The 27,662-nt window shown below is 38.2% G+C and overlaps 1 protein-coding gene across 1 annotated transcript in view; it reads right to left on the reverse strand.

Moving 5' to 3' along the window:
• Positions 1 to 9,970: 9,970 nt before the first annotated feature.
• The window catches only part of LOC145507884 (uncharacterized), a 542,600-nt gene continuing 524,908 nt past the window's right edge, over positions 9,971 to 27,662 (reverse strand). Inside the window, exons 6-7 of the mRNA XM_081495372.1 lie at positions 13,119 to 14,653; positions 9,971 to 10,493 (exon numbers count right to left, since the gene is read on the reverse strand). Of these exons, the coding sequence (XP_081351498.1) occupies positions 14,643 to 14,653 (11 nt within the window). The 3' untranslated portion in view covers positions 9,971 to 10,493; positions 13,119 to 14,642. The remainder of the gene's footprint in view (positions 10,494 to 13,118; positions 14,654 to 27,662) is intronic.

The following is a 27,662-nucleotide window of genomic DNA, read 5'->3' on the forward strand; positions in this document are numbered from 1 at the left end:
ATGAGGTGGTTGGATGGTATCACTGACTCAATGGATGTGAGTTTGAGCAAACTCCAGGAGATAGTGAAGGACAGGGAAGGCTGGCATGCTGCAGTCCATGGGGTCTCAAAGAGTCAGACACAATTTAGTGTATGAACAAAACAAACAAAACAAAGGAGCTGGCATAGGTTCAGGAGCTCAATAATATCAGGGTTAGACTGTGTAGGTTTTTTGCTTTCTTCTCCTGATTACAGAATGGCCGTAATTTTCTGGTCATCTATATTTTAGATGAGAAGGAGAAAATGGTGGGACATCCTTAGTTAAGAAAGTATAAAAATTTGTGAAGTCCCACAGCAGATTCCCCTTTAACTTCATTGGTTAGACTGGGTTACATGGCCAGATCTAACCACAAGGGAGGCTGGGAGGTAAAGAACAGGATGTCATATTAGAATCAAACCAATAATAGCCAAATTCTGGGGCTAACAAAACAAACTCCGTTCTGGAAATAGGCTTCTTTCTGTCAGGATGGAAAACTACTATGGAGAACCTTTTGGACTTTTCTCAACAACACAAATATATAAAGACTACAAAAATAAAACATGGAAGTTAGGAACTAACAAAAAATTGAGAAATATTTGGGAAAACTGAAAGTTATCCTAAGCTGGTGTGAGCCTATTTAGTTCTTTGTGGAGAGATAGCTGCAGTCAAAGATGGCAACCAAGGTGTAAGCTTCCCAGATGGCGCTAGTGGTGAAGAACCCACCCGCCAGAGCAGGAAACATAAGAACCATGGGTCAGTCCCCGGGTCAGGAAGATCCCCTGGGGAACTGCAGTGTTCTTGCCTGGAGAATCCCATGAACAGAGGACTCTGGTGGGCTACAGTCCACAGGGTTACGAAGAGTCAGACATGACTGAGTGACTTAGCACACATACAAGAGGATAAGGAAGTAGAATTTCCATTTCCACTTTCCCCCTTCCCAGCAGTTCCTTGGGTTATCATGGTCCTCCTTAGTGAGAGGAACCAGTAGCAACAGCAGGTTTTGGGTGAGTAACGCCAGAGAAGCAAAAGTCTGGCTGGGTGGGGAAAACAGGTATAGGACTTCCTTCTTCCCCTTTCCTCAAAACCAAAGGTACTCTGATTGTAGCCTAAGGAAACTGACTCTCCCAATGTTGCATGTTTCTACAAGATCACATAGGAGTTAGTACCTTTCTCTAGAACCTTCCAGTCTGGATTTAAGTCTATTCAATCTTTTAAAAGTTACTAGGAAGGATACTAGGTAAGATTTGGCCTTTAGAAATTACCAAGCATGTTTTACCCAAAAGAGTAGCTACAACTCCCAGGAGGTCATGAGTTCATAGGTTAAAATAACTAGATATCTCTGGTTGGCAAACAACAAACGGAGCAATACATGTGACATAAAGCTGAATTATTAGAGCACACAAACAACAATTTAAAATAAGTATAATAAATGTACTCAAAGACAAAGCCAATTGGGGAAAGAACCAGAAGTCATATAAAGGATGACATGGGAATATTAGAAATAATAAATATAAACATTAAAATAATTGATTGAGTAGTGAGAAGGATGCATGCATGCATGTAACTCACTGCATGCTTCAGTCATGACCGATTCTTTGTGACCCTATAGAATGCCGCCAGGCTCCTCTGTCCGTGGGATTCTTCAGGCAAGAATACTGGGGTGGGTTTCTGTGGTCTCCTCTAGGGGATCTTCCTGACCCAGGGATTGAACCTGTGTCTCTTATGTTTCCTTGCTTTGGCAGACAGGTTCTTTACCACTAGTGCCACCTGGGAAGCTCCAATAAGTAGAATGGAGATAGAAAAAAAAATAAACTTAGTAAACTTGAAGATTGAGGAACTTTCTCAGAAGACAGGACAGAGACACAGAAAAAAAAAAAAAGCTAAGCAACTGTAGCAGGCAAAAGAGGTTTTGACGATGTGATTAAGAGTTTTGAGAAAGAAGACTGGAACAGGAGGAATCAACCTGCCTGACTTCAGGCTCTACTACAAAGCTACAGTCATCAAGACAGTATGGTACTGGCACAAAGACAGAAATATAGATCAGTAGAACAAAATAGAAAGCCTAGAGATAAATCCATGCACCCATGGACACCTTATCTTTGACAAAGGAGGCAAAAATATACAATGGAGAAAAGACAATCTCTTTAACAAGTGATGCTGGGAAAACTGGTCAACCACTTGTAAAAGAATGAAACTAGAACACTTTCTAATTCCATACACAAAAATAAACTCAAAATGGATTAAAGATCTAAACATAAGACCAGAAACTATCAAACTCCTAGAGGAAAACATAGGCAAAACACTCTCTGACATAAATCACAGCAGGATCCTCTATGACCCATCTCCCAGAGTAATGGAAATAAAAGCAAAAATAAACAAATGGAACCTAATTAAACTTAAAAGCTTTTGCACAACGAAGGAAACTATAAGCAAAGTGAAAAGATAGCCTTCAGAATGGGAGAAAATAATAGCAAATGAAGCAACGGACAAAGAATTAATCTCAAAAATATACAAGCAAATCCTACAGCTCAATTACAGAAAAATAAAGGACCCAATCAAAAAATGGGCCAAAGAACTAAACAGACCTTTCTCCAAAGAAGATATGCAGATGGCTAACAAACACATGAAAAGATGCTCAACATTACTCATTATCAGAGAAATGCAAATCAAAACCACAGTGAGGTACCATCTCATGCCAGTCAGAATGGCTGCTATCCAAAAATCGACAAACAATAAATGCTGGAGAGGGTGTGGAGAAAAGGGAACCCTCTTACTCTGTTGGTGAGAATGCAAACTAGTACAGCCACTATGGAGAACAGTGTGGAGATTCCTTAAAAAACTGGAACTAGAACTGCCATATGACCCAGCAATCCCACTGCTGGGCATACACACTGAGGAACCGGAATTGAAAGAGACACATGTACCCCAGTGTTCATCGCAGCACTGTTTATAATAGCCAGGACATGGAAGCAACCTAGATGTCCATCAGCAGATGAATGGATAATAAAGCTGTGGTACATATACACAATGGAATATTACTTAGCCATTAAAAAGAATACATTTGAATCAGTTCTAATGAGGTGGATGAAACTGGAGCCTATTATACAGAGTGAAGTAAGCCAGAAAGAAAAATACCAATACAGTATACTAACACATATATATGGAATTTAGAAAGATGATAATGATGACCCTATATGTGAGACAGAAAAAGAGACATAGATGTATTGAACAGTCTTGGACTCTGTGGGAGAGGGTGAGGGTGGGATGATCTGAAAGAATAGCACTGAAACATGTATATTATATGGGAAACAGATCGCCAGTCCAGGTTCGATTCATGAGACAGGGTGCTCAGGGCTGGTGCACTGGGATGACCCATAGGGATGGGATGGGGAGGGAGGTTGGGGGGGGATTTCAAGATGGGGAACACATGTAAACCCATGGCTGATTCATATCAGTGTATGGCAAAAACCACTACAATATTTTAAAGTAATTATCCTCCAACTAAAATAAATAAATTTTTAAAAAAATTAAAAAAATAAAAAAGACAGTATAGGAAAGAAAAAAAGAGTTTTGAAATGGGAAGTTTATCCTGGATTATCAGGGTGAGTCAAAATATGAGGAGGGAAGCAGAAAGAGATTTGAAGAGGCCATGCTGCTGACCCTGAAAATAGAGGAAAGGACCAAGAGCCAAGGATGCAAGAAATGAAGCTCCAGAGGCTGGAATAGGAAAGGAAGCAGATTTTCCCCTACAGCCTTCAGAAGGAGCACGGCCCTGCCTACCTCTGTGGTTTTGGCCCAGTGAAATACATCACAGACTTCTGACCTCCAGAACTGTAAGATAATTAGTCTGTGTTGTTTTAAGCCACTAAGTCTGTGATAATTTGTTAGAGGAGCAATAGGAAACTAATACAGATTTATCCAGGGTTGAGGTAGGAATATTAACATCTTGAAATTGGAAATACAAGAGGAAAGTAAAGGGACGAAGGATAGAAAATATTTGTAAAAACAGGAAATATTTCTAAAATAATGGGGAAAAATCTTCACAGTTAAATATAAAAATTCTCCAATTGAAAGTACTTATAGAACAACAAAAAGGAAAGACAGAGAAAGACCGATATTAAGAAATTGTAAAAATGGAGTATGTATTTGGTCATAAAAAGGCAGTGCTTCATCAGATTCCTGAAGTCAATATCCTCTAAGTTACAATAAAATTAGAAATTGATATTTAAATGATAGCATTAAACAGGTTATTTTTGGAAACAAAGTATCCTACTAAATAATACTTAGCTTGGAAAAGATTCCATGCAAAGGCTTTAAAAATTAGTTATATGTGGAATTCTTTGATATTAAAAAAGTTATGTCAAATTCTGTGAGACATAGCTAAAGTCTTTATGTGAAAACAATACCTTTAAATATGTTTAAAATGTATTTTAAAATATGTAAAAATGTTTAAAAATATGTTAAAGCATTTAACAAAAGAAATTAGAAAGTAGAAGAACAAGGAAACAAGAGAAAAGAGTAAAGATAAAATAGAAATCAATAAAATGGACAAAGATCAGAAAAAATTAATTAAAAACTGGTTCTTTGTAAAGATAAGCATATCTCTGACAAAACTAAATAAGAAAAATTAGAATAGGTGCAGATAAACAAAACCCTGACACCAAATATTTAAAAGCAAACAATGTTATCAATAACTACATAATAATAATTTAAATTTTATAAGCTTAATATAATTTGATTTCAAAAATCAGATAAATATAACAAGAAAAGTAAAGATGCATTTTGTTTATTAAAACAAGAAAAGTTCTAGATAACATATTAGCTAAGGGAATCCAGCTGTGTGCCTTAAGAATTAGCATTCCATGATTGTCTTCCTTGAGTTGCCTCAGAAGAAGGCACTAAGACAAAGTTTCACTTAAAAATAGGACCTTTAAGGGGCTTCCCAGATGGCTCAGTGGGTAAAGAATCCACCTGCAATGCGGGAGACAGAGGCAGATGCAGGTTTGATCTCCAGGTTTGGAGACTGGAGGAGGGCATGGCAATCCACTCCAGTATTCTAGCCTGGGCAATCCCATGCACAGAGGAACTTGGTGGGCTATATTCCATGGGGTGGGACACGACTGAATCAACTGAGCTCACATGATGGCAGGATATTTAGGAGGTGAGGCTGGGAAATGTTGGTAGGAAAGTAAGAAAGTGATTCAACGAAGTGAAAGCTGCTAATAAAATCTCGTTAGAGAGCAAGTCACTTCTGTGGGCTCCTGGCATTATTTCAGCAGGGAAACCTTAGGACCCACCTGACAGAGATCAACCTCATCTGCAAAGTGTGTCAGTTTGGTCCTTTGTAAATGAGTCTCCATCATTCACTGATTGAGAGCTACTCTCTGTAATTAAGTCATTACCAAATAAATCAGTATGTTGCAGCCTTAAATATTACCTGAAATAGTCTGAATCAGTTAATACAATTCAAAACATATCATTCTTTCAGATAACATCTGAGAAAAGAAAAAAAAAAGTGCTTTTCTTCTATACAAAGTAAGCATGCAAAATACATATACAAAGAAAGTTTTCTTCAGTTTTCAACATGATTTTATTTTCAGTCACTGTAAGATGTAATTGAATATTCAACTTTTTGTGGAGTTTTATTTCTGAAGAAAAGGATGCTGTTGGCTTTTTGTAGGAGAATGTTCCCTGTCCTTTTCTTAAAAGCAAAATTTAAAGTGTCATCTTAATGTTTTTACTTCTTTCAAGTGAAATTTGGTTTAAGGGTGAGAAGTTGAAGAAAGAAAAAAACAAAAATCTCTCTTCAATACACATGCACACACAATGCAGTCTTTGAATTAAGCTGCTAGAATGCTCTCTTCTTATGGAGATTGCTTAGGGCTAGGTCTATTTTCCCTGCAATGCCTCATTAACTCTAAACACATTTTTCCCTAGATAAATTTAAAAGCTCATCCTAATTAGACTTCACTGGGGTGGTCTGAATTATTTGATTCATTCAGAAAGACGATAGCAAAAAAGATTTCCTTGGGCAGCTATCATGAATGAGACTGAGGATAACCATGGTGATTTTAAGCCTTGGATAAGGTTTCATGGAATTTTCAACAATACGGCCTCAACATCAGGCAATAAATAGTACTCACAAGCAATCTTCTCTTCCATCTTACTAAGTGCTTTTGTAACTGTAACACTGTTTTCCTCTTGCCTGGACTCATTTTGTCCCTGACACCTCTCAACCCTATCAAGTCCTTCAAAACAGCAGGTAAATTAATTATTTAAAGATAAGTGGACTTGCAATTTAGGATGACCTAATTCTTTAATTTTCTATCAATATTCTTCATGAACTTTCTCCTTACCTGGACTACTGCAATGACTTTCAGTCTATCTTTTACAGTGATGGCAGAGCTTTTCCTCTAAAGCTACCCATTCAGGACATCCACTCTAGGTGTTTCCAAAGTTCTTTGTCCTTCATGCACCATCCTACATTATCTTTTAGTTTCTATTTATTAAAATGCATCCACTATATATTTCTCTTTTCCAGTTATGTAGTCAGAATATAGCAGGTGGGATGTACAGTGCATAGCAAGGCATATGGAAAATAGAGTTTTTAAATGATTAAATAAATGAATTGACCACATCACCAGATGGTCGACACCGAAATCAGATTGATTATATTCTTTGCAGCCAAAGATGGAGAAGCTCTATACAGTCAGCAAAAACAAGACTGGGAGCTGACTGTGGCTTGGATCATGAACTACTTATTGCCAAATTCAGACTGAAATTGAAGAAAGTGGAGAAAACCACTAGACTATTCAGGTATGACCTAAATCAAATACCTTATGACTATACAGTGGAAGTGAGAAATAGATTTAAGGGACTAGATCAGATAGACACAGTGCCTGATGAACTATGGATGGAGGTTCATGACCTTGTACAGCAGACAGGAATCAAGACCATTCCCAAGAAAAAGAAATGCAAAAAAGCAAAATGGCTGTTTGAGGAGGCCTTACAAAACTGTGAAAAGAAGGGAAGTGAAAAGCAAAGGAGAAAAGGAAAGATATTCCCATCTGAATGCAGAATTCCAAAGAATAGCGAGGAGAGATAAGAAAGCCTTCCTCAGCAATCAATGCAAAGAAATAGAGGAAAACAACAGAATAGGAAAGACTAGAGATCTCTTCAAGAAAATTAGAGATATCAAGGGAATATTTCATGCAAAAGGCTCAATAAAGGACAGAAATGGTAGGGACCTAACAGACGCAGAAGATATTAAGAAGAGGTGGCAAGAATACACAGAAGAACTGTACAAAAAAGATCTTCATGACCCAGATAATCACGATGGTGTGATCACTCACCTAGAGCCAGACATCCTGGAATGTGAAGTCAAGTGGGCCTTAGGAAGCATCACTATGAACAAAGCTACTGGAGGTGATGGAATTCCAGTTGAGCTATTTCAAATCCTGAAAGATGATGCTATGAAAGTGCTGCACTCAATATGCCAGCAAATTTGGAAAACTCAGCAGTGGCCACAGGACCTTGGAAAGATCAGTTTTCATTCCAATCCCAAAGAAAGGCAATGCCAAAGAATGCTCAAACTACCACACAATTGCACTCATCTCACATGCTAGTAAAGTAATGCTCAAAATTCTCCAAGCCAGGCTTCAGCAATACGTGAACCGTGAACTTCCAGATGTTCAAGCTGGTTTTAGAAAAGGCAGAGGAACCAGAGATCAAATTGCCAACATCTGCTGAATCATTGAAAAAGCAAGAGAGTTCCAGAAAAACATCAATTTCTGCTTTATTGACTATGACAAAGCCTTTGACTGTGTGGATCACAATAAACTGTGGAAAATTCTGAAAGATTTGGGAATACTAGGCCACCTGACTTGCCTCTTGAGAAATCTGTATGCAAGTCAGGAAGCAACAGTTAGAACTGGACATGGAACAACAAACTGTTTCCAAATAGGAAAAGGAGTACGTCAAGGCTGTATATTGTCACCCTGCTTATTTAACTTATATGCAGAGTACCTCATGAGAAATACTGGGCTGGATGAAGCAGAAGCTGGAATAAAGATTGCCAGGAGCAATATCAATAACCTCAGATGTGTAGATGACACCACCCTTATGGCAGAAAGTGAAGAAGAACTAAAGAGCCTCTTGATGAAAGTGAAAGAGGAGAGAGAAAAATTTGGCTTAAGGCTCAACATTCAGAAAAGTAAGATCATGGCATCTGGTCCCATCACTTCATGGCAGATAGATGGAGAAACAGCAGAAACAGTGGCTGACTTTATTTTTCTGGGCTCCAAAATCACTGCAGATGGTGACTGCAGCCATGAAATTAAAAAACGCTTACTCCTTGGAAGGAAAGTTATGACCAATCTAGATAGCATATTAAAAAGCAGAGACACTACTTTGTCAACAAAGGTCCATCTAGTCAAGGCTATGGTTTTTCCAGTGGCCATGTATGGATGCGAGAGCTGGACTATAAAGAAAGCTGAGTGCCAAAGAATTGATGCTTTTGAACTGTGGTGTTGGAGAAGAAGACTCTTGAGAGTCCCTTGGACTGCAAGGAGATCCAACCAGTCCATCCAGAAGGAGATAAGTCCTGGGTGTTCATTGGAGGGACTGATATTGAAGCTGAAACTCTAATACTTTGGCCATCTGATGTGAAGACGTGACTCATTTGAAAAGACCCTGATGCTGGGAAAGATTGCAGCAAGAGGAGAAGGCACGACAGAAGATGAGATTGTTAGATGGCATCACCAACTCGATGGACATGGGTTTGGGTGGACTCCGGGAGTTGGTGATGGACAAGGAAGCCTGGCATGCTGTGGTTCATTGGATTGCAAAGAGTCGGACACGATTGAGCGACTAAACTGATCTGAACTGAAACACTGGTGTTGGACAGGGAGGCCTGGTGTGCTGAAGCCCATGGAGTCACAAAGAGTCAGACATGACTGAGAGAACTGAAATGAACATATTTCATTAGTATTTTTCCATAGATGACAGAATATAGTAAAATATTCAAAGTAAGACCTCAAACTTCCTTTAAAGTAAAATTATTATTACTTCTCAGGCATGTTTTTGATTAGTCTTTCCTCAAGTGATATGTTCTAATGGCACTCAGCTTTCATGTAACAGGTCCTTCTGTTTCTCTTCTTTCTACTTTATCTTCACATTTTATTATGAAAATTATCAAAAACATAAAGAAAAATTGTAAGAAATATCATTGAATACTCATATTACCTCTTGCTTAGGTTTCACAATCAATAATTTGTTTTGTACCACATATCTATTCATCTACCTACCCTCATGAGCCCATTTATTTTTAACTATTTCAAGGTAAATAATGACTATCACTATACTTTATATCTAAATTCTTCAGCATGCTTCCAAGTTAAATATTTGTGGTTTTTTTTCTTTTACATAAAATTAATACAGATGGAAAAGCAAAAATCTTAAGTATAACATTCAATAATTTTTAAAAATTTTACTGAAATATTGTTTATTTATAATGTGTTTAATTTCTGCTGTACAGCAAAGTGACTCAGTTTTACATATTTAAATATATGTTACTTTTCATGTTTTTTCCATTATGATTTATCATAGGATATTGAACTTAATTTCCTGGATAGTATAGGACCTTATTGTTACCATTCAATAAATATTGGTGAATACATACATCTGTGTAATTTAAAATTATGAAGATACCAGCCCACAATTTTCTCTCAGGTCTCTACTCAATCAATCCCAACCTTCTCCCCTTTTAGCTACAATTACCATTCTATTTTATTTCTTTTGTCAGGGAAGTTTGTAATTTCCTCAGTTCTGTCTCACTGCAGCAAAAATTTGAAGGGACGAATGGACCAGTGTTACAGCTCAGTTTAGGTCGTGGGAGTGTGTAATTTCCCCAGTTCTGTCTCACCACAGCAAAAATTTGAAGCGATAGATGGGCCAGAGTTGCAGCTCAGTTTTATTTGGTAAGCAAAGGAAAATACATCCTCAAGGCATGAGGGTGGGCTGATGCAAAAGATACAAAGAGAAGAGAGGCCAGTGGTTCAATTTTGGCTTCTCTTTTTATATACTTTTTTCTCCTCCCCCAAGCCTACGTAAATTGGGCTAGCCAGGAGGGCTATTTGTCTCACCTGAGGTTCTCACTCTGGTCCTCAGACCTTCCTTTGTTCCACTTTTGTGGGCTTTTTCCTTTCTTTGTCTTTTACCCACCACTATTTTGGACTCCTTTTTCCTATTCTAACTACCTAACATTCTCCCCTCAAGAGATGGGAATAGGGGCATCATTGTCTCTCTGGCTACTTCCTGCTGAACTGGGACAGAACAGGGCATTGGCCTCCCCCTGTTCCTAGTCTCAAGCCTTAGAGTCCTTATACTGGTGTCCATCTAAGGGTGATAATTTCCACGGTTGGCTGTAGTTTTATATATCTTTGTTGAACCAGCACTGCATGTTTTAGCTTGTTGACCTGGGCAGAGAAAAAATGGGTTAGACAATTGGTAATACATGGAGCAATCATAAGCAGCATCAATATGGTGATAACAAGGATTAGTAGGGGCATTTGCCAACTCCAAATTCCCTCTCGCCAGGAGAAGGGTCCCCCAAAGAGAACCTGTAGCCACCCTGAGAACTCTCCAGCTCATTCTTTGAGATTCTGTAGGATCTGAATGTTTTTCTTGAGGACAGGAAGACTTTTTTAACTTGGCCTGAGGTATTTACCCAGAAACAACACGTCTCATTCAATATGGCTCAAGTCTTTCCTTGTTCAGGAATCAGGAGATCTATCTCCTATTTTGTGTTGTCCCTGCCAAACTGTGTTGGCTCTTTAGAGCTGTCCTGAGAAATCTTATCCCCACAAACTTAATTTTGGGGGTATTTCTTAGAATGACACTCATTTGTAGTTCTGAATAGGAATCAGGGATCCCCCAGGGGTCACAGGTATATTGAGTGTCCTCTTCTGTTTTCTTCCATGGCTTGACTCATGAATAGTGAATCCAGGAGTCGTGTCCTGGTACCTTGACTGCTGAGGGGGTAGAAAGTATTACAGGGTAGGGGCCCTTCCATATGGGCTGGAGTTGAGCCTTTGGGACCCATCTTTTCAGAATTTAATTAGGACTTGCATCCCTGGAGCATATAGTGGTGGCTTTTAGAATTTTGGGGGTCCTGTCAACCACACCCTACAAGTGTGTATCTTGTTGGAATTGCCCAATGGCCATGGTATAAGATTGGAGGGTCTGAGCCTCTGGATCTAGGAAGAGGTCATTGACATAAACAAAAGGTCTCCCATACAGCATCTCATAAGGACTAGGACTGACCTGTTTCTTAGGGGCAATATGGGTGCAGAGGAGAGCTGCTGGTAAAGCCTCCTTTCATCCCAGGGAAGTCTCCTGGGTTATTTTTTTTTAATCATTGATTATAAGAATTGCTTGGCTCTTTCTACTTTTCCTGAAGACTGAGGCCTCCAGGCACAATGCAGATAATAAGTAATGCCTAATGTTCTAGAGACCCCTTGGGTAACCTTAGAAGTAAATGATGTCCCATTGTTACTTTGTAATGACCTGGGCAGAACAAATCTCAGAATAATTTCATGGAGCAGTGTTTTACAACCTCCTAAGCCTTCTCAGTCTGGGTGGGAAAGACTTCAATCCGTCCTGTCAATGTATCTATCATGACTAATGGGTATTTATACCCTTGAGAAACTGGCATCTGGAAGAAGTCCATCTGCCAGTCCTCTCCTCGGTAGGTCTCATATTGTTGGATGGGCTAGACCAGCTGGGGTCTTCGAGCTGCTTGGGGGTTGTTTAATTGGCAAGTGGGACAAGAGGAGACCACTTGCCTTATAGTCATTTGGAGGCCTGTTCCTCTGAAGGATCTTTCTAGTAATCTTTGGAGTGCCTTTTCCCTAAATGAGTAGTGGCATGTAAGAAGTTAACTAACTTCCACTGGAGGTTCCCAGGCAGGCAAAGGAGTCCCTCCTTGTGGAACCACCCCATATGATCTTCTTCAAAGCCCTCACTCTTAGGTTTAAGAGTCTCATCTTCAGTACATGAAGGAGTTTCTGGCAAATTAGTCTGTGGAACTAGGGTGGCAACCCCTATTAGATCATTGTTCTGTAATGCTGGTCTCTTAGCTGTCTGATGGGCTGCTTGGTTCCCTTGTGCCATTTGTGTGCTCCCTTTTTGGTGGCCTTTACAATAGGAGACTAAAACCTCAGTGGGCAGAAGAACTGCCTCCAAGAACCTAAGGATTTGATCACCATGTTTGAGGACCCTCGGGTGGTCAAGAGGCCTATTTCTTTACAAATAGTAGCACGTGCATGTAGCACCAGAAAGGCATACTTGGAGTCAGTATAAATGCTACTCTTTTTCCTTTTCCCAGCTCTAAAGCTTGAGTCAGGGCTATGAGCTCAGCCAATTGGGCTGAAGTGCCTGGTGGCAAAGGTTTAGCCTCTATGGTCTCAAAATTGGAGACTTTTGCATTTCTGGCTCTTCTTTTTTCATCCAAGACAAAGCTGCTTCCATCAGTGTACCAGATTCTCTTAGGATTGGTTAGAGGATCTTCTGTAAATCACTCTTGGGGTTTTGTCCAGTGGTCCAAGGTTTCTAGGCAAGAGTGAAAGGGGAGAGAGCCCTCAGGCGTAGGCAGGAGGTAGCTGGGTTAAGAACCACACAAAGGGATATAGTCAGGCCTGGATTTTCCATCAGCATTACTTGATATCTGAGGATCCTTTGATCAGACATCCATAAATGGCCGCTCCCATTCAGGAGTTGTTTCATTTGATGGCTGGTAAAAATAGTTAGTTTGCCCCCAAGAGAGAGCTTTAAAGCATCTTCTATCAGGACTGCAATAGCTGCAAGATTTCAAAGGCAGGAAAAGTTCTCTTTCCAATAAGGGAGTAGGATACTCAGGGACCACCAGAAACTGGTGGGAAAATATTTGTCTGTCCCAACAACAAAGTGCTCAGGTGAATTTTTTGTAATTGCTTTTTCTGTAGCACCAAAAATGGCACAGGTTTGGGAGGAGAAGGCTCTGGACTAGGAGGTCAGGACAGAGTAGGTAGCCCCTGTGTCAACCAAGAAATTCTCAGACTTACCTGCCACATCCAGTTGCACCCTGGGCTCCAGCCCCATGATGGTTATCTGTGACAGGTGGGCAGGCTGGAGTGGGCCACTTCATTGTGAGGGAAGGCTTGGCACTTGACCTTGCAGCTCTTGGGTCCCGAGGGCAGAGTGCCGGCCAATGTCCCAGTTGATGGCATTTGTAGCAAGCTTTTTTAGAAGACTTGTCATGTGTTGACACTGTTTGGCCCAGTGTCCTGCCTGTCTACAGATAAGGCATTTGCATCGTGCCTTGTCCTTCAAGGACTCAGGGTTTGCCATAGGGTTTCCTTGGAGGATGGCCAGGATCTGGGCATGCCTTGTCTCTTTCCTTTTCTCCCTCTCCTGGGCCTTGGCTTCCCTCTCCTGTTCTCTGTTTTGAAAGGTATTGGTGGCTCTCTGAACCATCTCATTAAAAGAGGCAGTAGGGTCCTGCTGCTGTAAATGTTGTAACTTTATCCTGATGTCTGATGTGCACTGGGACAGGAATCTGTCCTTTAAAATCACCTGTCCCTCGTAAGAGTCTAAGTCCAGATTGATAAACTATTAGAGGGCCTCTTTTAGCCTTTCCAGAAAGGCAATGGGATTCTCACTGGGCTCCTGAGTTATTGCTGAGACATGGGCATAACTGATTACTTTTTGCTGACCTGATTTTAGTCCAGCCTTTGCACAGGTCAAAAAATGATTCCTTTTCCAGATGTGCTCAGGGTCATTATAATTTCAATTAGAATCTGAGGAGGGGACTGAAGTTTCCCCTACTGTGTATTTATCCCTTGACATGTGAAGCCCTGTGGCATAGCTTTGGGTTTCCTTTAAGACCCTAGCATGCTCAGGGTCAGGTAAAGTTTGACTAAATATAACCATGATATCCCTCCACATCAAGTCAAAGGCCAAGGTAATGTGTTGGAATGTATCTATATATTTGCCTGGGTCATCTGTATAGCTTCCCAGGTCTTGTTTGATTTGTTTTAGTTTTAATAGGGAGAAGGGCTTATGGACCCGGGTTGGTCTGAATTCTCCTCCAGTTTCAACTAAAGGACATACTCGAGTTGGCTTTTGTGGAGGGGTGTTCCTGGACATGGGCATATATTTGGATACAAGGAAGGAGCACCAGGGCAACTTAGGAGCCATGGGAGGTGAGCCATCAAGGGGGGCTTCCTTCTCTTGGTTGTCTGTGCCTAACACCATTTGCCTAGTAGGCTCACTTTAAGGGCACACAACAATCCCATACTTAAGACAGAGTTCCTTCATATCTCTTAGTCAGAAGAAAATTTGGATATTGGGGACCTCTGTCCATTTCCCTTGTCTTTTGCAGAATAAGTCCAGCTGCAGAATGATGTTGTAATTTAAACTCCCATCCTCAGGCCAGTGATCCTTGTTCCCCAGAGGGTACCATGGTCATGCAGTGGCACAAAATAATTTTAAGTGACTTCTCCTTAGGGTTAGAGGATCAAACAGTTTCCAGTTATCAAAGACATCTGTCCTTGCATCTCAAGGGCATCTGTTGGGGAGTGGATTGGTTATTTCTCATCTGAAAGACAGCAATGACAGCAAGGAAAAGAAAAAAGAAAAAAAAAATTAGTAGGCCTCCTTCTATTTCCATTGGGCGACTTCCTTAGGGATGAGTCTTTTTGAAGCTTATTCTACTCAGTACTGTTGCAACCTGAGAGTTAGGCATCCCTGGATCAGGCTGCATATCCCCAGGCAGGCTGAGATGTGACAACCTCCTGGAGGTCGAATCCCCGGGCAGGTCGAGGCAGGTCGGCCTCCTAAGAGTTGGGTCCCTGGGCAGGTTGAGGCATGTTGACCTCCTGGGATCCCTGGACTGGTGGATCCCTGAGCAGGTTGAGGCATGACAACCTTTTCAGGACCAGATCCCTAGGCAGGTTGAGGCAGGTCGATGTCCTGGGACTCCCAGACTGGAGTTGGGCATCCCCAAGGTCTCCAGCATGACCAGTGCTGGGTAGGATTAAGATGTTGTAATCTTAACTCATTGCTGGTTTGTCCGCTGTGGATGGGAATAGTTATCATGATATAAAGCAATATAAGCCTGTGCCCTGAGACTGGGAACATGGTGAAACAGCCATAAGCCTTATCCTCTTATAGCTTTGAGGGAATGTAAATCACTGATTTCCTCCCCTAGTCCTCTATAAGAGCAGTTTAGGGTGTTTCCATTGGTAAACATTTCATTGTCATAAATCCACTTTGGGTAATAACAGAAGTAATGACAAAGGAGTGAGTTATCTGGTCCTGTTAGGGGCATTAAGAGTATTTTAATAATAAGTGGGGTGGAGCTAAATTGCCTACAAGGGGGCAGGGTCCTGGTTGTAGGAGTTACTAAGTAGCTTAAGAACAAATTGATGAGGCAACAAACCAGATGTTCCATAAAAGTGGAGTGGAGATTTGATCCAGGGATATGTTTGTAACTTTAGGAGAAGGGTAATAACGGTTTGAGCCCAAACGGTCTGCAGAGTTAACTCCCAAAGTGGCAAACATTATCCCTGGAAGCCCAATTGCCCTTGAAGTGATGTCACCAACAGATGTACTTCTAGGAGGCGTTATGTGCCTGTCACCCACCTTAGCGAGTTCACTGAGAGATGCTCTTGTTGCACATGTTGTGGGAAAGATGGTAGATGAAGGCCTGAATATCTAGAGGGATTGGATATTATACAGTATTTCCCTCCCAAGGGTCAGCTATTTTCTGGTTGTCTCTCCAGAAGATTGTAGAGGCAACATTGTGGGCCCAGACGGGCCTCAGGAAAAGAGCATGAAACAGGAGGGAAGGGGACAGGGCACAACTTTTGAAAGAATGACATAGCCCAAGGGAATAACATAAACCAATTAAAATCAAATGGGTCCAATATGACTGGTCAAATTCAACTAAACCTTGATTCTCAATCTGCAAGCTAAATGACACACCCAGAGGTGCCAGGACAATTCCAAGGCACTGTCAAAAGACTGAAGAGTGGATGGTTCCCCAATTTTTGGAATGATCTTCCCACTTATTAGCATATGAAATCACCCAGCTTGCAAAAACTAACCCACCACATTCCATGGCCACTGCACTCCCCTCTGTGATGGCCCACATTCTATGGTCTGTGCTTCTCTCTGAATCTGAGGATGAGATGGTTGGATGGCATCACCGACTCAATGGACATGGGTTTGGGTGGACTCTGGGAGTTGGTGATGGACAAGGAGGCCTGGCGTGCTGTGGCTCATGGGGTCGCAAAGAGTCAGACACGACTGAGCGACTGAACTGAACTGAACTGATACCATAAAAATCATTATTTAATTGGAAAAACTTGGTATGAAGCTGCAAGTTTCAGAATTCTAAAGATGACGTTATCTTTCTCTGTAAAAATTTTAATATAAAGTTTTTAATCATTAAAACATATTTGTTACTTAAAACTGCAGCAATAAATAAATTTATAATAAATAAAAAGCAATAAATTGTTGATTATTAATTTTATTATATGATCAATTAATTTTATTAAAATCTATCACAATAAATTAAATGCCATTAACGTAATATTTAGCAACACAAAAAGATTAAAACTTATCATCTTTGCCTTTATTCTTTATAATAATAAACCATTATAATAACAACTCAAATTGAATTTGATTGTCTGAAGGAAAAACAAAAAATATAAAATATGGTTTGTAATGACCATTTGTAAGAGAAAGATTATATATCAATGAAGAGTCACTCAGAACTGTTTTACTTTGCTGCATCTGATCAGCTTTTCCTTAATTTTAACCAATTTTCTAGCAGTGGTCTTCTCACTGAATTCTTCCGCAAGTATTACCGAGTAACTATTAAGTGCAAAGACAACAGGGAGAAGCAAAAATGAAGTTATTATGTTGTTGAGCTTCTCTTCTGGTGGGAAGAGAGAACCAAATAGATATTTAAAGGGTTAGAGAGTCTCATGAATAATTCAACAGACAGAGTGCTGGAGCTGGTAGGTGAGTATGGTTTCTAATGGAGTGGCCTCTGTGATGGGGTGGCATTTGAGCAGGAATCTGAATGATGGAAGAGAGAAGCCCAGGGAATATAATTGGGAAGAAGACATTTGTCTTTTGTACAGATACTAATTCTGGTTCTTCCATTTATCTTTATCTGATTGCCATACCCATCAGTTTTCTCTAATATTTTTTATCCTAAATGAGTATAAATCTTACTACTTTACTACTTACTACTTTAATTACTACTTTAAATATGAAAGTGAAAGTCACTCAGTCCTGTCCAACTCTTTGTGACCCCATGGACTGTAGCCTACAGTCCATGAAATTCTCCAGGGAGGAATAGTGGAGTGGGTAGCCATTCTCTTCTCCAGGGGATCTTTCTGATCCAGGGATCCAACCCAGGTCTTCTGCATTGGCAGGTAGATTCTTTAATATCTGAGACATCAGGGAAAAACCAACTTTAAATATATTTCCATTGTATTCTCACTGTTCATCTTCAACTAAAATTATCTCTATGTTAGCAGAAGAAATCAGTGTTTGAATTTGGCTTAAGTTTAAATAACCTTATTTAGAAATGCAGACATGTAAGATGCCTTCTGGTTAGGTTGCTGCTGCTGCTGCTGCTAAGTCGCTGCTGCTGCTAAGTCGCTTCAGTCGTGTCTGACTCTGTGCGACCCCATAGACGGTAGCCCACCAGGGTCCGTCATCCCTGGGATTCTCCAGGCAAGAACACTGGAGTGGGTTGCCATTTCCTTCTCCAATGCATGAAAGTGAAAAGTGAAAGTGAAGACGCTTAGTCATGTCCGACTCTGTGCGACTCCATAGACAGCAGCCCACCAGGCTCCTCCGTCCATGGGATTTTCCAGGCAAGAGTACTGCAGTGGGTTGCCATTGCCTTCTCCGCTGGTTAGGTTACTGAAGTTTAATTTTATTCTTAGAAATTACCACTGTAATATTATATTCTTTACAGTAAATAGTACTGTATTTTGCTATGTCCTGTTCTTAGCTGGGAAATTATGCACTTGTTGGTTTAAATCTGTTTTATATATTAAATAGTAATGCTAAAAAGAAATCCATAAAATAAAAAACCCAAGCTAAACCATCAGCAATGAGAAAAAAAGGTAAAATTTTTAATAACAGGCATAAAATTGTATAGATCTAGTTTATTAGGTTTAACTGCAGGCTTTGTGCTTTAGAAAACCATTTGTACAATAAATAATTCATATATTTTCATTTTTATATTTTTTGATGGTGCTATCTGGGGCTTATAAATAAGTATGAATATATAACATTGTTATTTATACTAAATGAAAATATGGGTATATGGCTCAAGTTATAAAATACCAATATAAATCATTTATACATTTATACAGTTAGGATAAATACCAACATTTATTTTTTGTACCTTTTCTCTTTTTTAAAAACTGTTCTTTTATTGCATTTATGCTATACCACTTCCTTACCTTCTTCAGAGTAAACAAAAACTATATTTTTCTAGAAAATCTTTGCAACACAATATATCACAACAGTATTTTTCCCAGTGTGTATAATAATCACCTTTTTATTTGACCTTTTATAGCTACTCCTAATTTTGTGGCTTGCCAAGTTTTTAAACTATCCATCCATGTGTCAGCTGTAACATTACCTTTTCATAGCACTTGTCTAGGTTATCATCATGTATTATGTTTTATTCTTCTTCCTGGGCCATATTCTCTCTTTTTATTAACCTTTATTCTATTTTTTAAAACTAATATTTATTGGGGGTATAGTTGCTTTACAATGCTGTATTAGTTTCTACCGTACAGCATTAACCAGACATACACATATACTCTCTACCTTTTGAGCCATATTCTCTTACTTTAAATTTCCCCCTAGTCTGGGGCATCTTTAACCATTACATTAATGATTCTAGCTGTTAAATCTGATGATACAATCCTTCTAATCTATTTGTATGGGTTGATATGTCCTGCTGAACCTGGAGTACTGGACTTGGAAGTAGAAATCAGAGTTAGGTTACTGGGTTGTATCATCATTTACTATTCTGGAATGATATTGGAAAAGTTACTTCATCTCTGAGTCTGGTTTTCTTATCCTTAAATTATTATACCAATTCCATCTTACTATTATGAATATACAATTATACAATATGTTTGAAAGTATATAAACAGTAAAATGCTAGGTCAGTTATTATTGACTTCTATTATAAAACTTCAGTAAACATTGGTGTTATTATTGACTTCTATTATAAAACTTCAGTAAACATTGGTGATCAGGGATATTATGTAGGTAAGAGTTAAAAGAAAGCTGTGATAACTTCAGAGACCTTAAGTGCATTAAAAACCCAGCCAAAGATTATATTTAAAAACTCAGTTTAATATGTTGAAATACATTGGATGGGAAAGAAATCAGCAAATGCCTTTAATCTATCCTTATATAAAGTTGATTAAATTTTTAGAAAGGTTGTGAAAAATATTTAATAGAGTACAGTCATGTCTGGGCTTCCCAGGTGTCTCAGTGGTAAAGAATCTACCTGCTGATGCAGGAGACACAGGTTTGATTCCTGGACCAGGCAGATTCCCTGCAGAAGAAAATGGCAACACACTCCAGTATTCTTGTAGGGGTAATCTCATGCCCAGAGAAGCCTGGTGGGCTACAGTCCATAGGTTCACAGAGTCAGACACAGCTAAGAGACCGAGCATGCAAGGTTTACCCTAGTATCGGTGAACGGAATAATCTCATATTATAAGCAAGCTTTGAAGCATATATATGTGAATTATAGTCTCTATCCTTGTTACTCAAAGTGTAATCAAGGACAGGAAGCATCAACACCTCCTGAGAGTTTGTTGAACATGTGGAATCTCTGGTCCCACCCAGACCTAGTGAACCAGAATCTGCATTTTAACAAGATACCTGGGTGACAATACACTGTTTCAGAAGAATGGGCCTACCTTTTATTTGTTAATAATAAATATCTTCTAAATGTCTTCCCCAGGAAGTGTCATGATACAATTCAAAGGAGAATTCATTTGCAAGATTCCAGGAGGAAAGTGACTACCTCCAGTAAAGAAGTTAAAGAAAAAAGTGTACATGATATGATCTTTATTCTGATGTTGGAATTTAGTCAACTAAAAAATACTTTTTTTAGAGCCATAAAATTTAGGGGTGGAAAATAGGCCCAAGTATGGTAACATATGAGGAGGACATGGCAACCCACTCCAGTATTCTTGCCTGGAGAATCCCATGGACAGAGGAGCCTGGCGGGCTACAATCCATGGGATTGCACAGAGTCGAACACGGCTGAAGTGACTTAGCACACACGCATGCATGCATGGTAACATATAAATAATAGGGTTTACTTAACCCTATTATAACAAAGATGGGAGAGAAAAGAGGATAAACTGAGAGCAGTAACCCTCTCACAGCAGTGTTGCTCAAACTCTGATGGCCAACTTGCTCAGACCTTGCTATACTCCTACTGAATCAGAATCCCTACTCTGGCGGGGTGGGGGGGTGGGGGTGGGGTGGCGTGGGTGGGGAGTTAACTTATAAGGTTATATTACTATAAAATGGTTGGTTATTTGACTTTTAAAAATCCTTTTTAGGTGATTCTAATTTACATTTTAAAACAATTACTTAAAAAATCTAAAATAACATGGCTTTATTTTATCTGTCTCTGCAACATGCTATATAGGTGCATAATTAATTTTAAATTTTTGACATTTTCAACTTCTTTAGTTCCATTGCTGGTTTACTAATAAATATTTTTTTGGTTTGCTTTTATTTATGTGTTCTTATTTTTTCTTTTTTTAAAAAATGTATTTTTAATTGAATGACAATTGTTTTACAAAATTGTTCTGGTTTCTGCCATAAATCAACATGAATCAACTATAGGTATTTATGTGTTCTCATTTTATAAACTTATTTTTCTGACCTTATTTTATTGGAGGACCCCTTGTATGCTATTATGTTGTATATGGATAATATTTAAAATTATTACATAATGCTTAATGAATCAGAAAATAGATTCAGATAAAATAATTAAAATACCTTAAAATTGCCTTTAATAAATGAATTGAAATTAGGAGATGTTTTATCTGAAAGTTCAGATAGTAAACAATACTAATTTATTAATCTTATCCAAGGTTAAGTAAAATGAATCTTGAATTATGTTTACCCATAAATCAGAATAGAATAGGAGGAGCCAGGGGTGGGTTCTAGGAGGTGAAAGGATGAAATGGCAAAACCATGTGGGAACAGAACCTATGGTCCTAAGGAGGGTTTGTATGAAAAGATAGACTCTGATATTAGATGGCTTATCACAAACAGTGGATCTGTTTATGCAGGTAATAAGTAGAGTTTTTTTCCTCTCAAATGGAACCAACAAAACAGATCTTAGCAGTGGAAGCACTAGAAGACAATACCATGAAGAGCTAGAATAGAAGAGAAGAAATGGGTGATGGTTCTGCTCTTCAAGAGAGTTCTTCAGGTGACTTCAGCTATACCTGGGAATTTAGAAGGGATTGGTCTGAGTTGGAGCAATAAAAAGGAAGGCAAGACTTAATTTTACATATAACCAAGGAAGGAAACAGAATACTAATTTATGGCTAAAGTTAAGATAGAAAATGTACCCAGAGAAATGTGAGGTATCCCTCACCAATTTTAGGTCTAATACACTATATCCCCTTTTATGTTACCTATCTTTGTTATCTGAGATCTCCATTTTCAAAAGTTACTACGTATAACTGAATCACTTTGCCGTATATCTGAAATTAATACATCATTGTTAATCAATTATACTCCAATATAAAATAATTTTTTAAAATATATGTACAGATAAATCAGAACCACACAAAGTTACCATGGAAATATTCACATCCTTTTAAAAGTGATTGACTCTAGGTGACAGTAGATTGTATAAGTTTGGAGCGCTGTACCTGAAGTGGATGAATTAGTTTCTTTTTGAAATATTTGGATGGGAGACTAAGGAACTCAAGTAAAAGTCTTTTCCACATAGCTACATATACACCTGGATTTTGTGGCAGCCATATCTTTCTCCATGAGAACTTGTCGGCAATAAGAAAAAAGATAATGATTTGGAGAGGAGTGCTATAATGGTTAATTTTGCTTGTAATTTGACTGGGTCAAAAAGTGTCCATATGTTTGACTAATCATTATATAATCTAGTTGTGCCTGTGACTATTTCCTGATAGATTAGCACTTTAATCAGTAGACTGCGTTAAGGAGATTGCCCTCTCCAATGTGTGTAGGCAACTTGAGGGCCAGAGTAGGACCAAAAGGCAGAAGAGGGAGAATTCGTTCTCTCTGCCTGTCTGCTTGAGCTGAGGTGACAGTCCTCTCTGGCCTTCCAACTGACTGGGACTTATACCATTGACTTTCCTAGTTCTCAGACCTTTGCATTTGGACTAGAACTATACCACTGACTCTCCTCAGTCTCCAGCTTGCAGGTGACAGATCATGAGACTTCTCAGTCTCCATAATCACATGGGCCAATTTACATATATATATGTATTATATATGTATATATATTTGATTCTGCTTTTTTCTGGAGATCGAGACTAATATGAGTATTATAAAAATAAAAATAGAATCTTTTTCAAACATGACTTTTGCTCTTTCCTTGTGCAAAAAGTGAAGCTAACTATGACAATTTCTCACATATCAGTTTTACGTTTTCTTTTCCACATATGGTATCAACTACCCATTCCTATACACATACACACACATAATCTTCCAGAATTTGTTTTGTGATCAAGTAAGAGAGGTCATCATATTAACAAGCATATAATATAATCTACAAGTGACATAATATATATGAAAAACAGTTAAGTATATATTTGGAAGCAAAGAGAATAACAGTACATGGGCTCAAATATACATTTGAAAATATATTAACACTTTCACTTTGAAAATAAATACAGTAAATATAGGTAAATATACATTTCTGAAAGCCATTCATATATGCATTTGTAAAAAAAAGTATTCATAGTATTTATTCAGAGTTTTTAAATTTTAAACTATGTATCATGAATTTAAGTATAATAGAGTGATGGCCTTCACTGGAATGCAGAAAAAAGAAATAAAGAATTCCCTTATTTCCAGTTTGTGATTCCATCTGTTTCCAAAATGTGGACAGATTTACTTTAATAGATTTTGGGAGACTTTTTAGTCTTTCTTACCTAGAATTTGTTTCAATCACTATGACCCAAAAAATCTTTAAAAGTATAGAAGAAATACATGGTCTGTTGTCAAAGATTCAGAGGTCCAAGTCAGTTAGGATGCAGAGTTCTGAATAAGAGGGCACAAAGAGTCTCAGAATTTGACTTTAAGTTCCATAAGGTCAGAGGCAGAGTTTGCCTTGTTTTCTGTTATGCCTCAACCTATATTTGAGATGGAGTATGTCTTCCAAGACGATTTTTCATTGGATGAGCTATGTTCAACATAAATCTCTGTCCTGAAAATCCATAGGGTTTATTAGAAACTCAAAGTCCTAGCAAGGACTGTCTTCAAACATAGTTAAAATTTTTATTATCCCGTTTATAACATGCTTGCAGGAAATGATCCTAAAGAAACAAAAAAATCATTGTGGGCAAAGAATACATGCACATTTAATTTGAGTTTACTTTGTTTCTACTAAAGAAGCAGCAACCAGTATGATAGATAAGTTTGATCACCAAGGGAATAACACTGAAAAATAGTATTCTTCTATCTCAAGAACATTCAAGTGGAACTTTAATTATAGATATTCCAGTGATAATTAATTTGTTGTTGTTATATGTTATAAATCACCAAAATACAGGAAAAGTCTTAAAGCCATGTTGAAACAACTAAAAATTTATTACACTTCAGATAACTTAAAGGGAAATGTGAATTTGACTCATTACCAACGTATCTTTTAACAAAATCGTTCATTCTTCATTCACTCATTTATACATTCACTAAATATTTACTGTATAGCCACTGTGTGTTAATTAACATAATTATTTTATGGAAGTTAAAACACAACTATGTGTGTTTGTGTAAGGAAAGTCAGAGTGCATGTCTAAACACCTTCTCTCTGAGATATACTATGACTGCCTGAAGGTTCAGCCTCTAGTGCATCGTGTGTGAGAGGAGCTCTGCAAGATCAGTGCTTTATCTTAGTTTCATTACGCACTGTAGATAGGGCACAAGGATGGACTGCATGGTGTCTCCAGGTGTAGATATGTTTGGAAATTATTTCCCAATTCTGAAAATACTCCGCAGAACTCCTAATAGAGGTATCAATTCTGTTATGGTATGGGCTTCCCAGGTAGTGCTGGTGGTAAAGAACCCACCTGCCAATGTAGGAGACATAAGAGACACAGGGGGATCAGGAAGATCCCCCTGGAGGAGGGCGTGGCAACCCACTCCAATATTTTGTCTAGAGAATCCTCATGAATAGAGGAGCTTGGTGGGCAACAGTCCATAGGGTCACAAAGAGTTGGACATGGCTGAAGCGACTTAGCACATCTGTTATGGTATAATGTTGGACTTGCTCAAAGGGTGAAGATCATATGGATTCTTTTATCACCAACAGTTTTGAACTATGAGTTCTGGAGGACTTGTGTCCCTTTTTGGATTCTTATCTCTAATTTTAATAAGTATAAATGAAAATAGCTACTCATTTAAAAAAAACTAACAAAACCTCATGCTGATAATGGTGACAGGGTACAAGAAGGGGACAGAATTTTTAAATGTTACAGATTTTGGCATTAAAGCACTCTTCGCGTGACATTAATCCTAGCCCAAATGTGTAGACAGAAAGACTAAAGTTCTGCCTGCAATTAATTGGATGTATAGATGACTAAAGAATTATAAACATGACCAAGTCTCAAAAGATCCCACCTCCCCCCCAATTGCTTCTGAAATGTCAACCCCAGGGGCATCATCTTGAAGAAAAGAGTGATTTAAAGGATTGTCTAGGTTGCTCATGTGTCTGTATCATATTCAGAGTTAAAATCGTAATAATTTCAAATATATGCTTGTGCTAATCACTGATACATAACATATTATTTTTTTTAAAACAGTCATGGCAAGAATATGTTGGATTTGGAAAGTAAGATTTTAGTTTTTATCTGCCACTAATTGATTTTACCCGAACACTGCAAATTGCTGATGTCTCATAGATTGAATTAGGTGGATGGAATATGTCTTGCCTAAAGTCTCTTTCAGCTCTGATGTTTCTGTTTCACAACTGCCATTAATAATCAAGTATCTTAGGAAATAATTACCACCAGGCTCTTTCTATATCCTTTTACTTTTTCATTCACTTTTAAGGAAAGATTTTTTAAAAGTATAATAAAGATAGAAAAATATATGCAAATCTCAAGTATCAAACTTGATGCATTTTCATGAAGCAAACATAGTCATGAAAACAGCAACAGACTAAAAAAAAGAAAAAAAAGAAAATTACCAGAAACTTGGTGTCTGCTTTGTGTGCTATTTTAGTCACTATAACTGGAATAGACACTACTCTGACTTATAACCCAAACTTCTAAAAATATAGCTTGATTTGCCTATTTATATAAATGTTGTCATCAAATGTGATTTAAATTACATCCAATCTATAGGTCAACTCAGAGGATATTGAGATCTTACCACTATTGAATCTTTTAACCCAGGAACATGATATAGTTCCCCCATTTAATTAAATCCTTATTAATTTCTCTTATCAACCTTTTAAATTTTCATGTATTGATTTTGCACCTTTTTAGTTAATGTTATACCAAATCACTTCTTAATTGTTGATGTTGTCATAAATGGGATTTTTAAGTAACTATCTTCCAATTAAAATAAATCAATTAATTAAAAATAAATATAATTAAAACACACAAAAAGTAAAACTTAAATTTGCTTATTGCTAATATATAAAAATACAACTGAGTTTTAAAATTGATACTGTATGCTAAAATCTTACTAAATTCACTTATTAGTTCTAGTAGTTTATATGTAGACTCCCTGAGATCATTTACTGATATGACCATGTTGTCTTCAAATAATGATAGTTTTACTACTATTTTAATCTTTAAAATTTTCCCCCTTTTCTTGCTTCATAGAACTTTCTGAGACTTACAGTAAAATGTTGACTAGGTACGGTAAGATAAGACATTCTTAGCCTGTTTCTGATCTTAGGGGGAAATAATTTAGCCATTTCCTATCAAGTATGAGACTTGTTTAGTCACTAAGTTTTGTCTGACTCTTTTGCAATCTCATGGACTGTAGCGTGGCAGGCTCTATGCATGGGATTTCCCAGGCAAGCATACTGGACTGGGTTGCCATTTCCTTCTCCAGAGGATCTTCCCAACCCAGGAATCAAACCCCCATCTCCTGCATTGGCAGGAGGATTCTTTACTATTGTGTCACCAGGGAAGCCGAAGTGTGAAGTTAGTTATAGAAAACCTATAACAAAACGTACCAAGTTCAGGAAATTTTTTTACTTTTTTCTAGTGTACTGATTGATTTTATTTTTTATTGTGACTGCTTAACTTTGTCAAATGCTTCTTAATCTATTCACATTAACATTTCTCATAGTTATTTATTATAATGATTTACATTGATTAATTTATGAATTTTGAATCAGTCATTCTTAGCATAAGTTCCACTTGCTAGATTAATTTGTTAATATTTTGTTAAGGAGTTTTGTTTTAATGTTCATGAGAGATGTTTTCTTGTAATACCTGGGGTTTGAGTTCAAGGTATAACTAGCTTAATAAATTGGTTGGGAGGTGTTATCTATTCCTCTATTTTCTGAAATAGTCTTTGTAGATTTTTTTCTTAAGTATTTTGTAGAATTTACTGTGAAAAGTGAAAGTGAAAGTCGGTCAGTCATGTCCATCTCTTTGCAACCCCATGGACTATACAGACCATGGAATTCTCTAGGCCAGAATACTGGAGTGGGTAGCCTTTCCCTTCTCCAGGGGATTTTCCCAACCCAGAAATGGAACCCAGCTCTCCCACATTGCAGGTTGATTCTTTACCAGTTGACCTACAAGGGAAGCCCAAGAATACTGGAGTGGGTAGCCTATCTTTTCTCCAGGGGATCTTCCTGACCTAGGAGTCGAACCCAGGTCTCCTGCACTGCAGGCAGAGTCTTTACTAACTGACCTATCAGGGAAGCCCTAGGACTGGGGTTTTCTTTTTTTTTTTTTTTTTAATAAATTTATTTATTTTAGTTGGGGGCTAATTACTTTACAATATTGTAATAGTTTTTGCCATACATTGACATGAAGCAGCCATGGGTTTACATGTGTTCCCCTTCCTGGACCCCCCACCCGCCTCCCTCCCCATCCCATCCTTCTGGATCATCCCATTGCCCCGGCCCTGAGCCCTTGTCACATGCATCGAACATGGAATGGTGTTCTGTTTCACATATGATAATATACATGTTTCAATGCTATTCTCCCAGAACGTCCCACCCTCACCTTCTTTGTGGGAAAATTTTTATGTTAGAAATTCAGTTGGTTTATTCAGGTGCTTTAATTGATACTGATTTTCTCAGGTTGTCTATTTCTTTATATCATCGAGCTTTGATAGGTTTT

This window comes from Giraffa tippelskirchi, chromosome 5 (assembly GCF_054371585.1).
Source record: "Giraffa tippelskirchi isolate mGirTip1 chromosome 5, T2T-mGirTip1v1.2.pri, whole genome shotgun sequence".
NCBI classification, from domain to species: domain Eukaryota; kingdom Metazoa; phylum Chordata; class Mammalia; order Artiodactyla; family Giraffidae; genus Giraffa; species Giraffa tippelskirchi.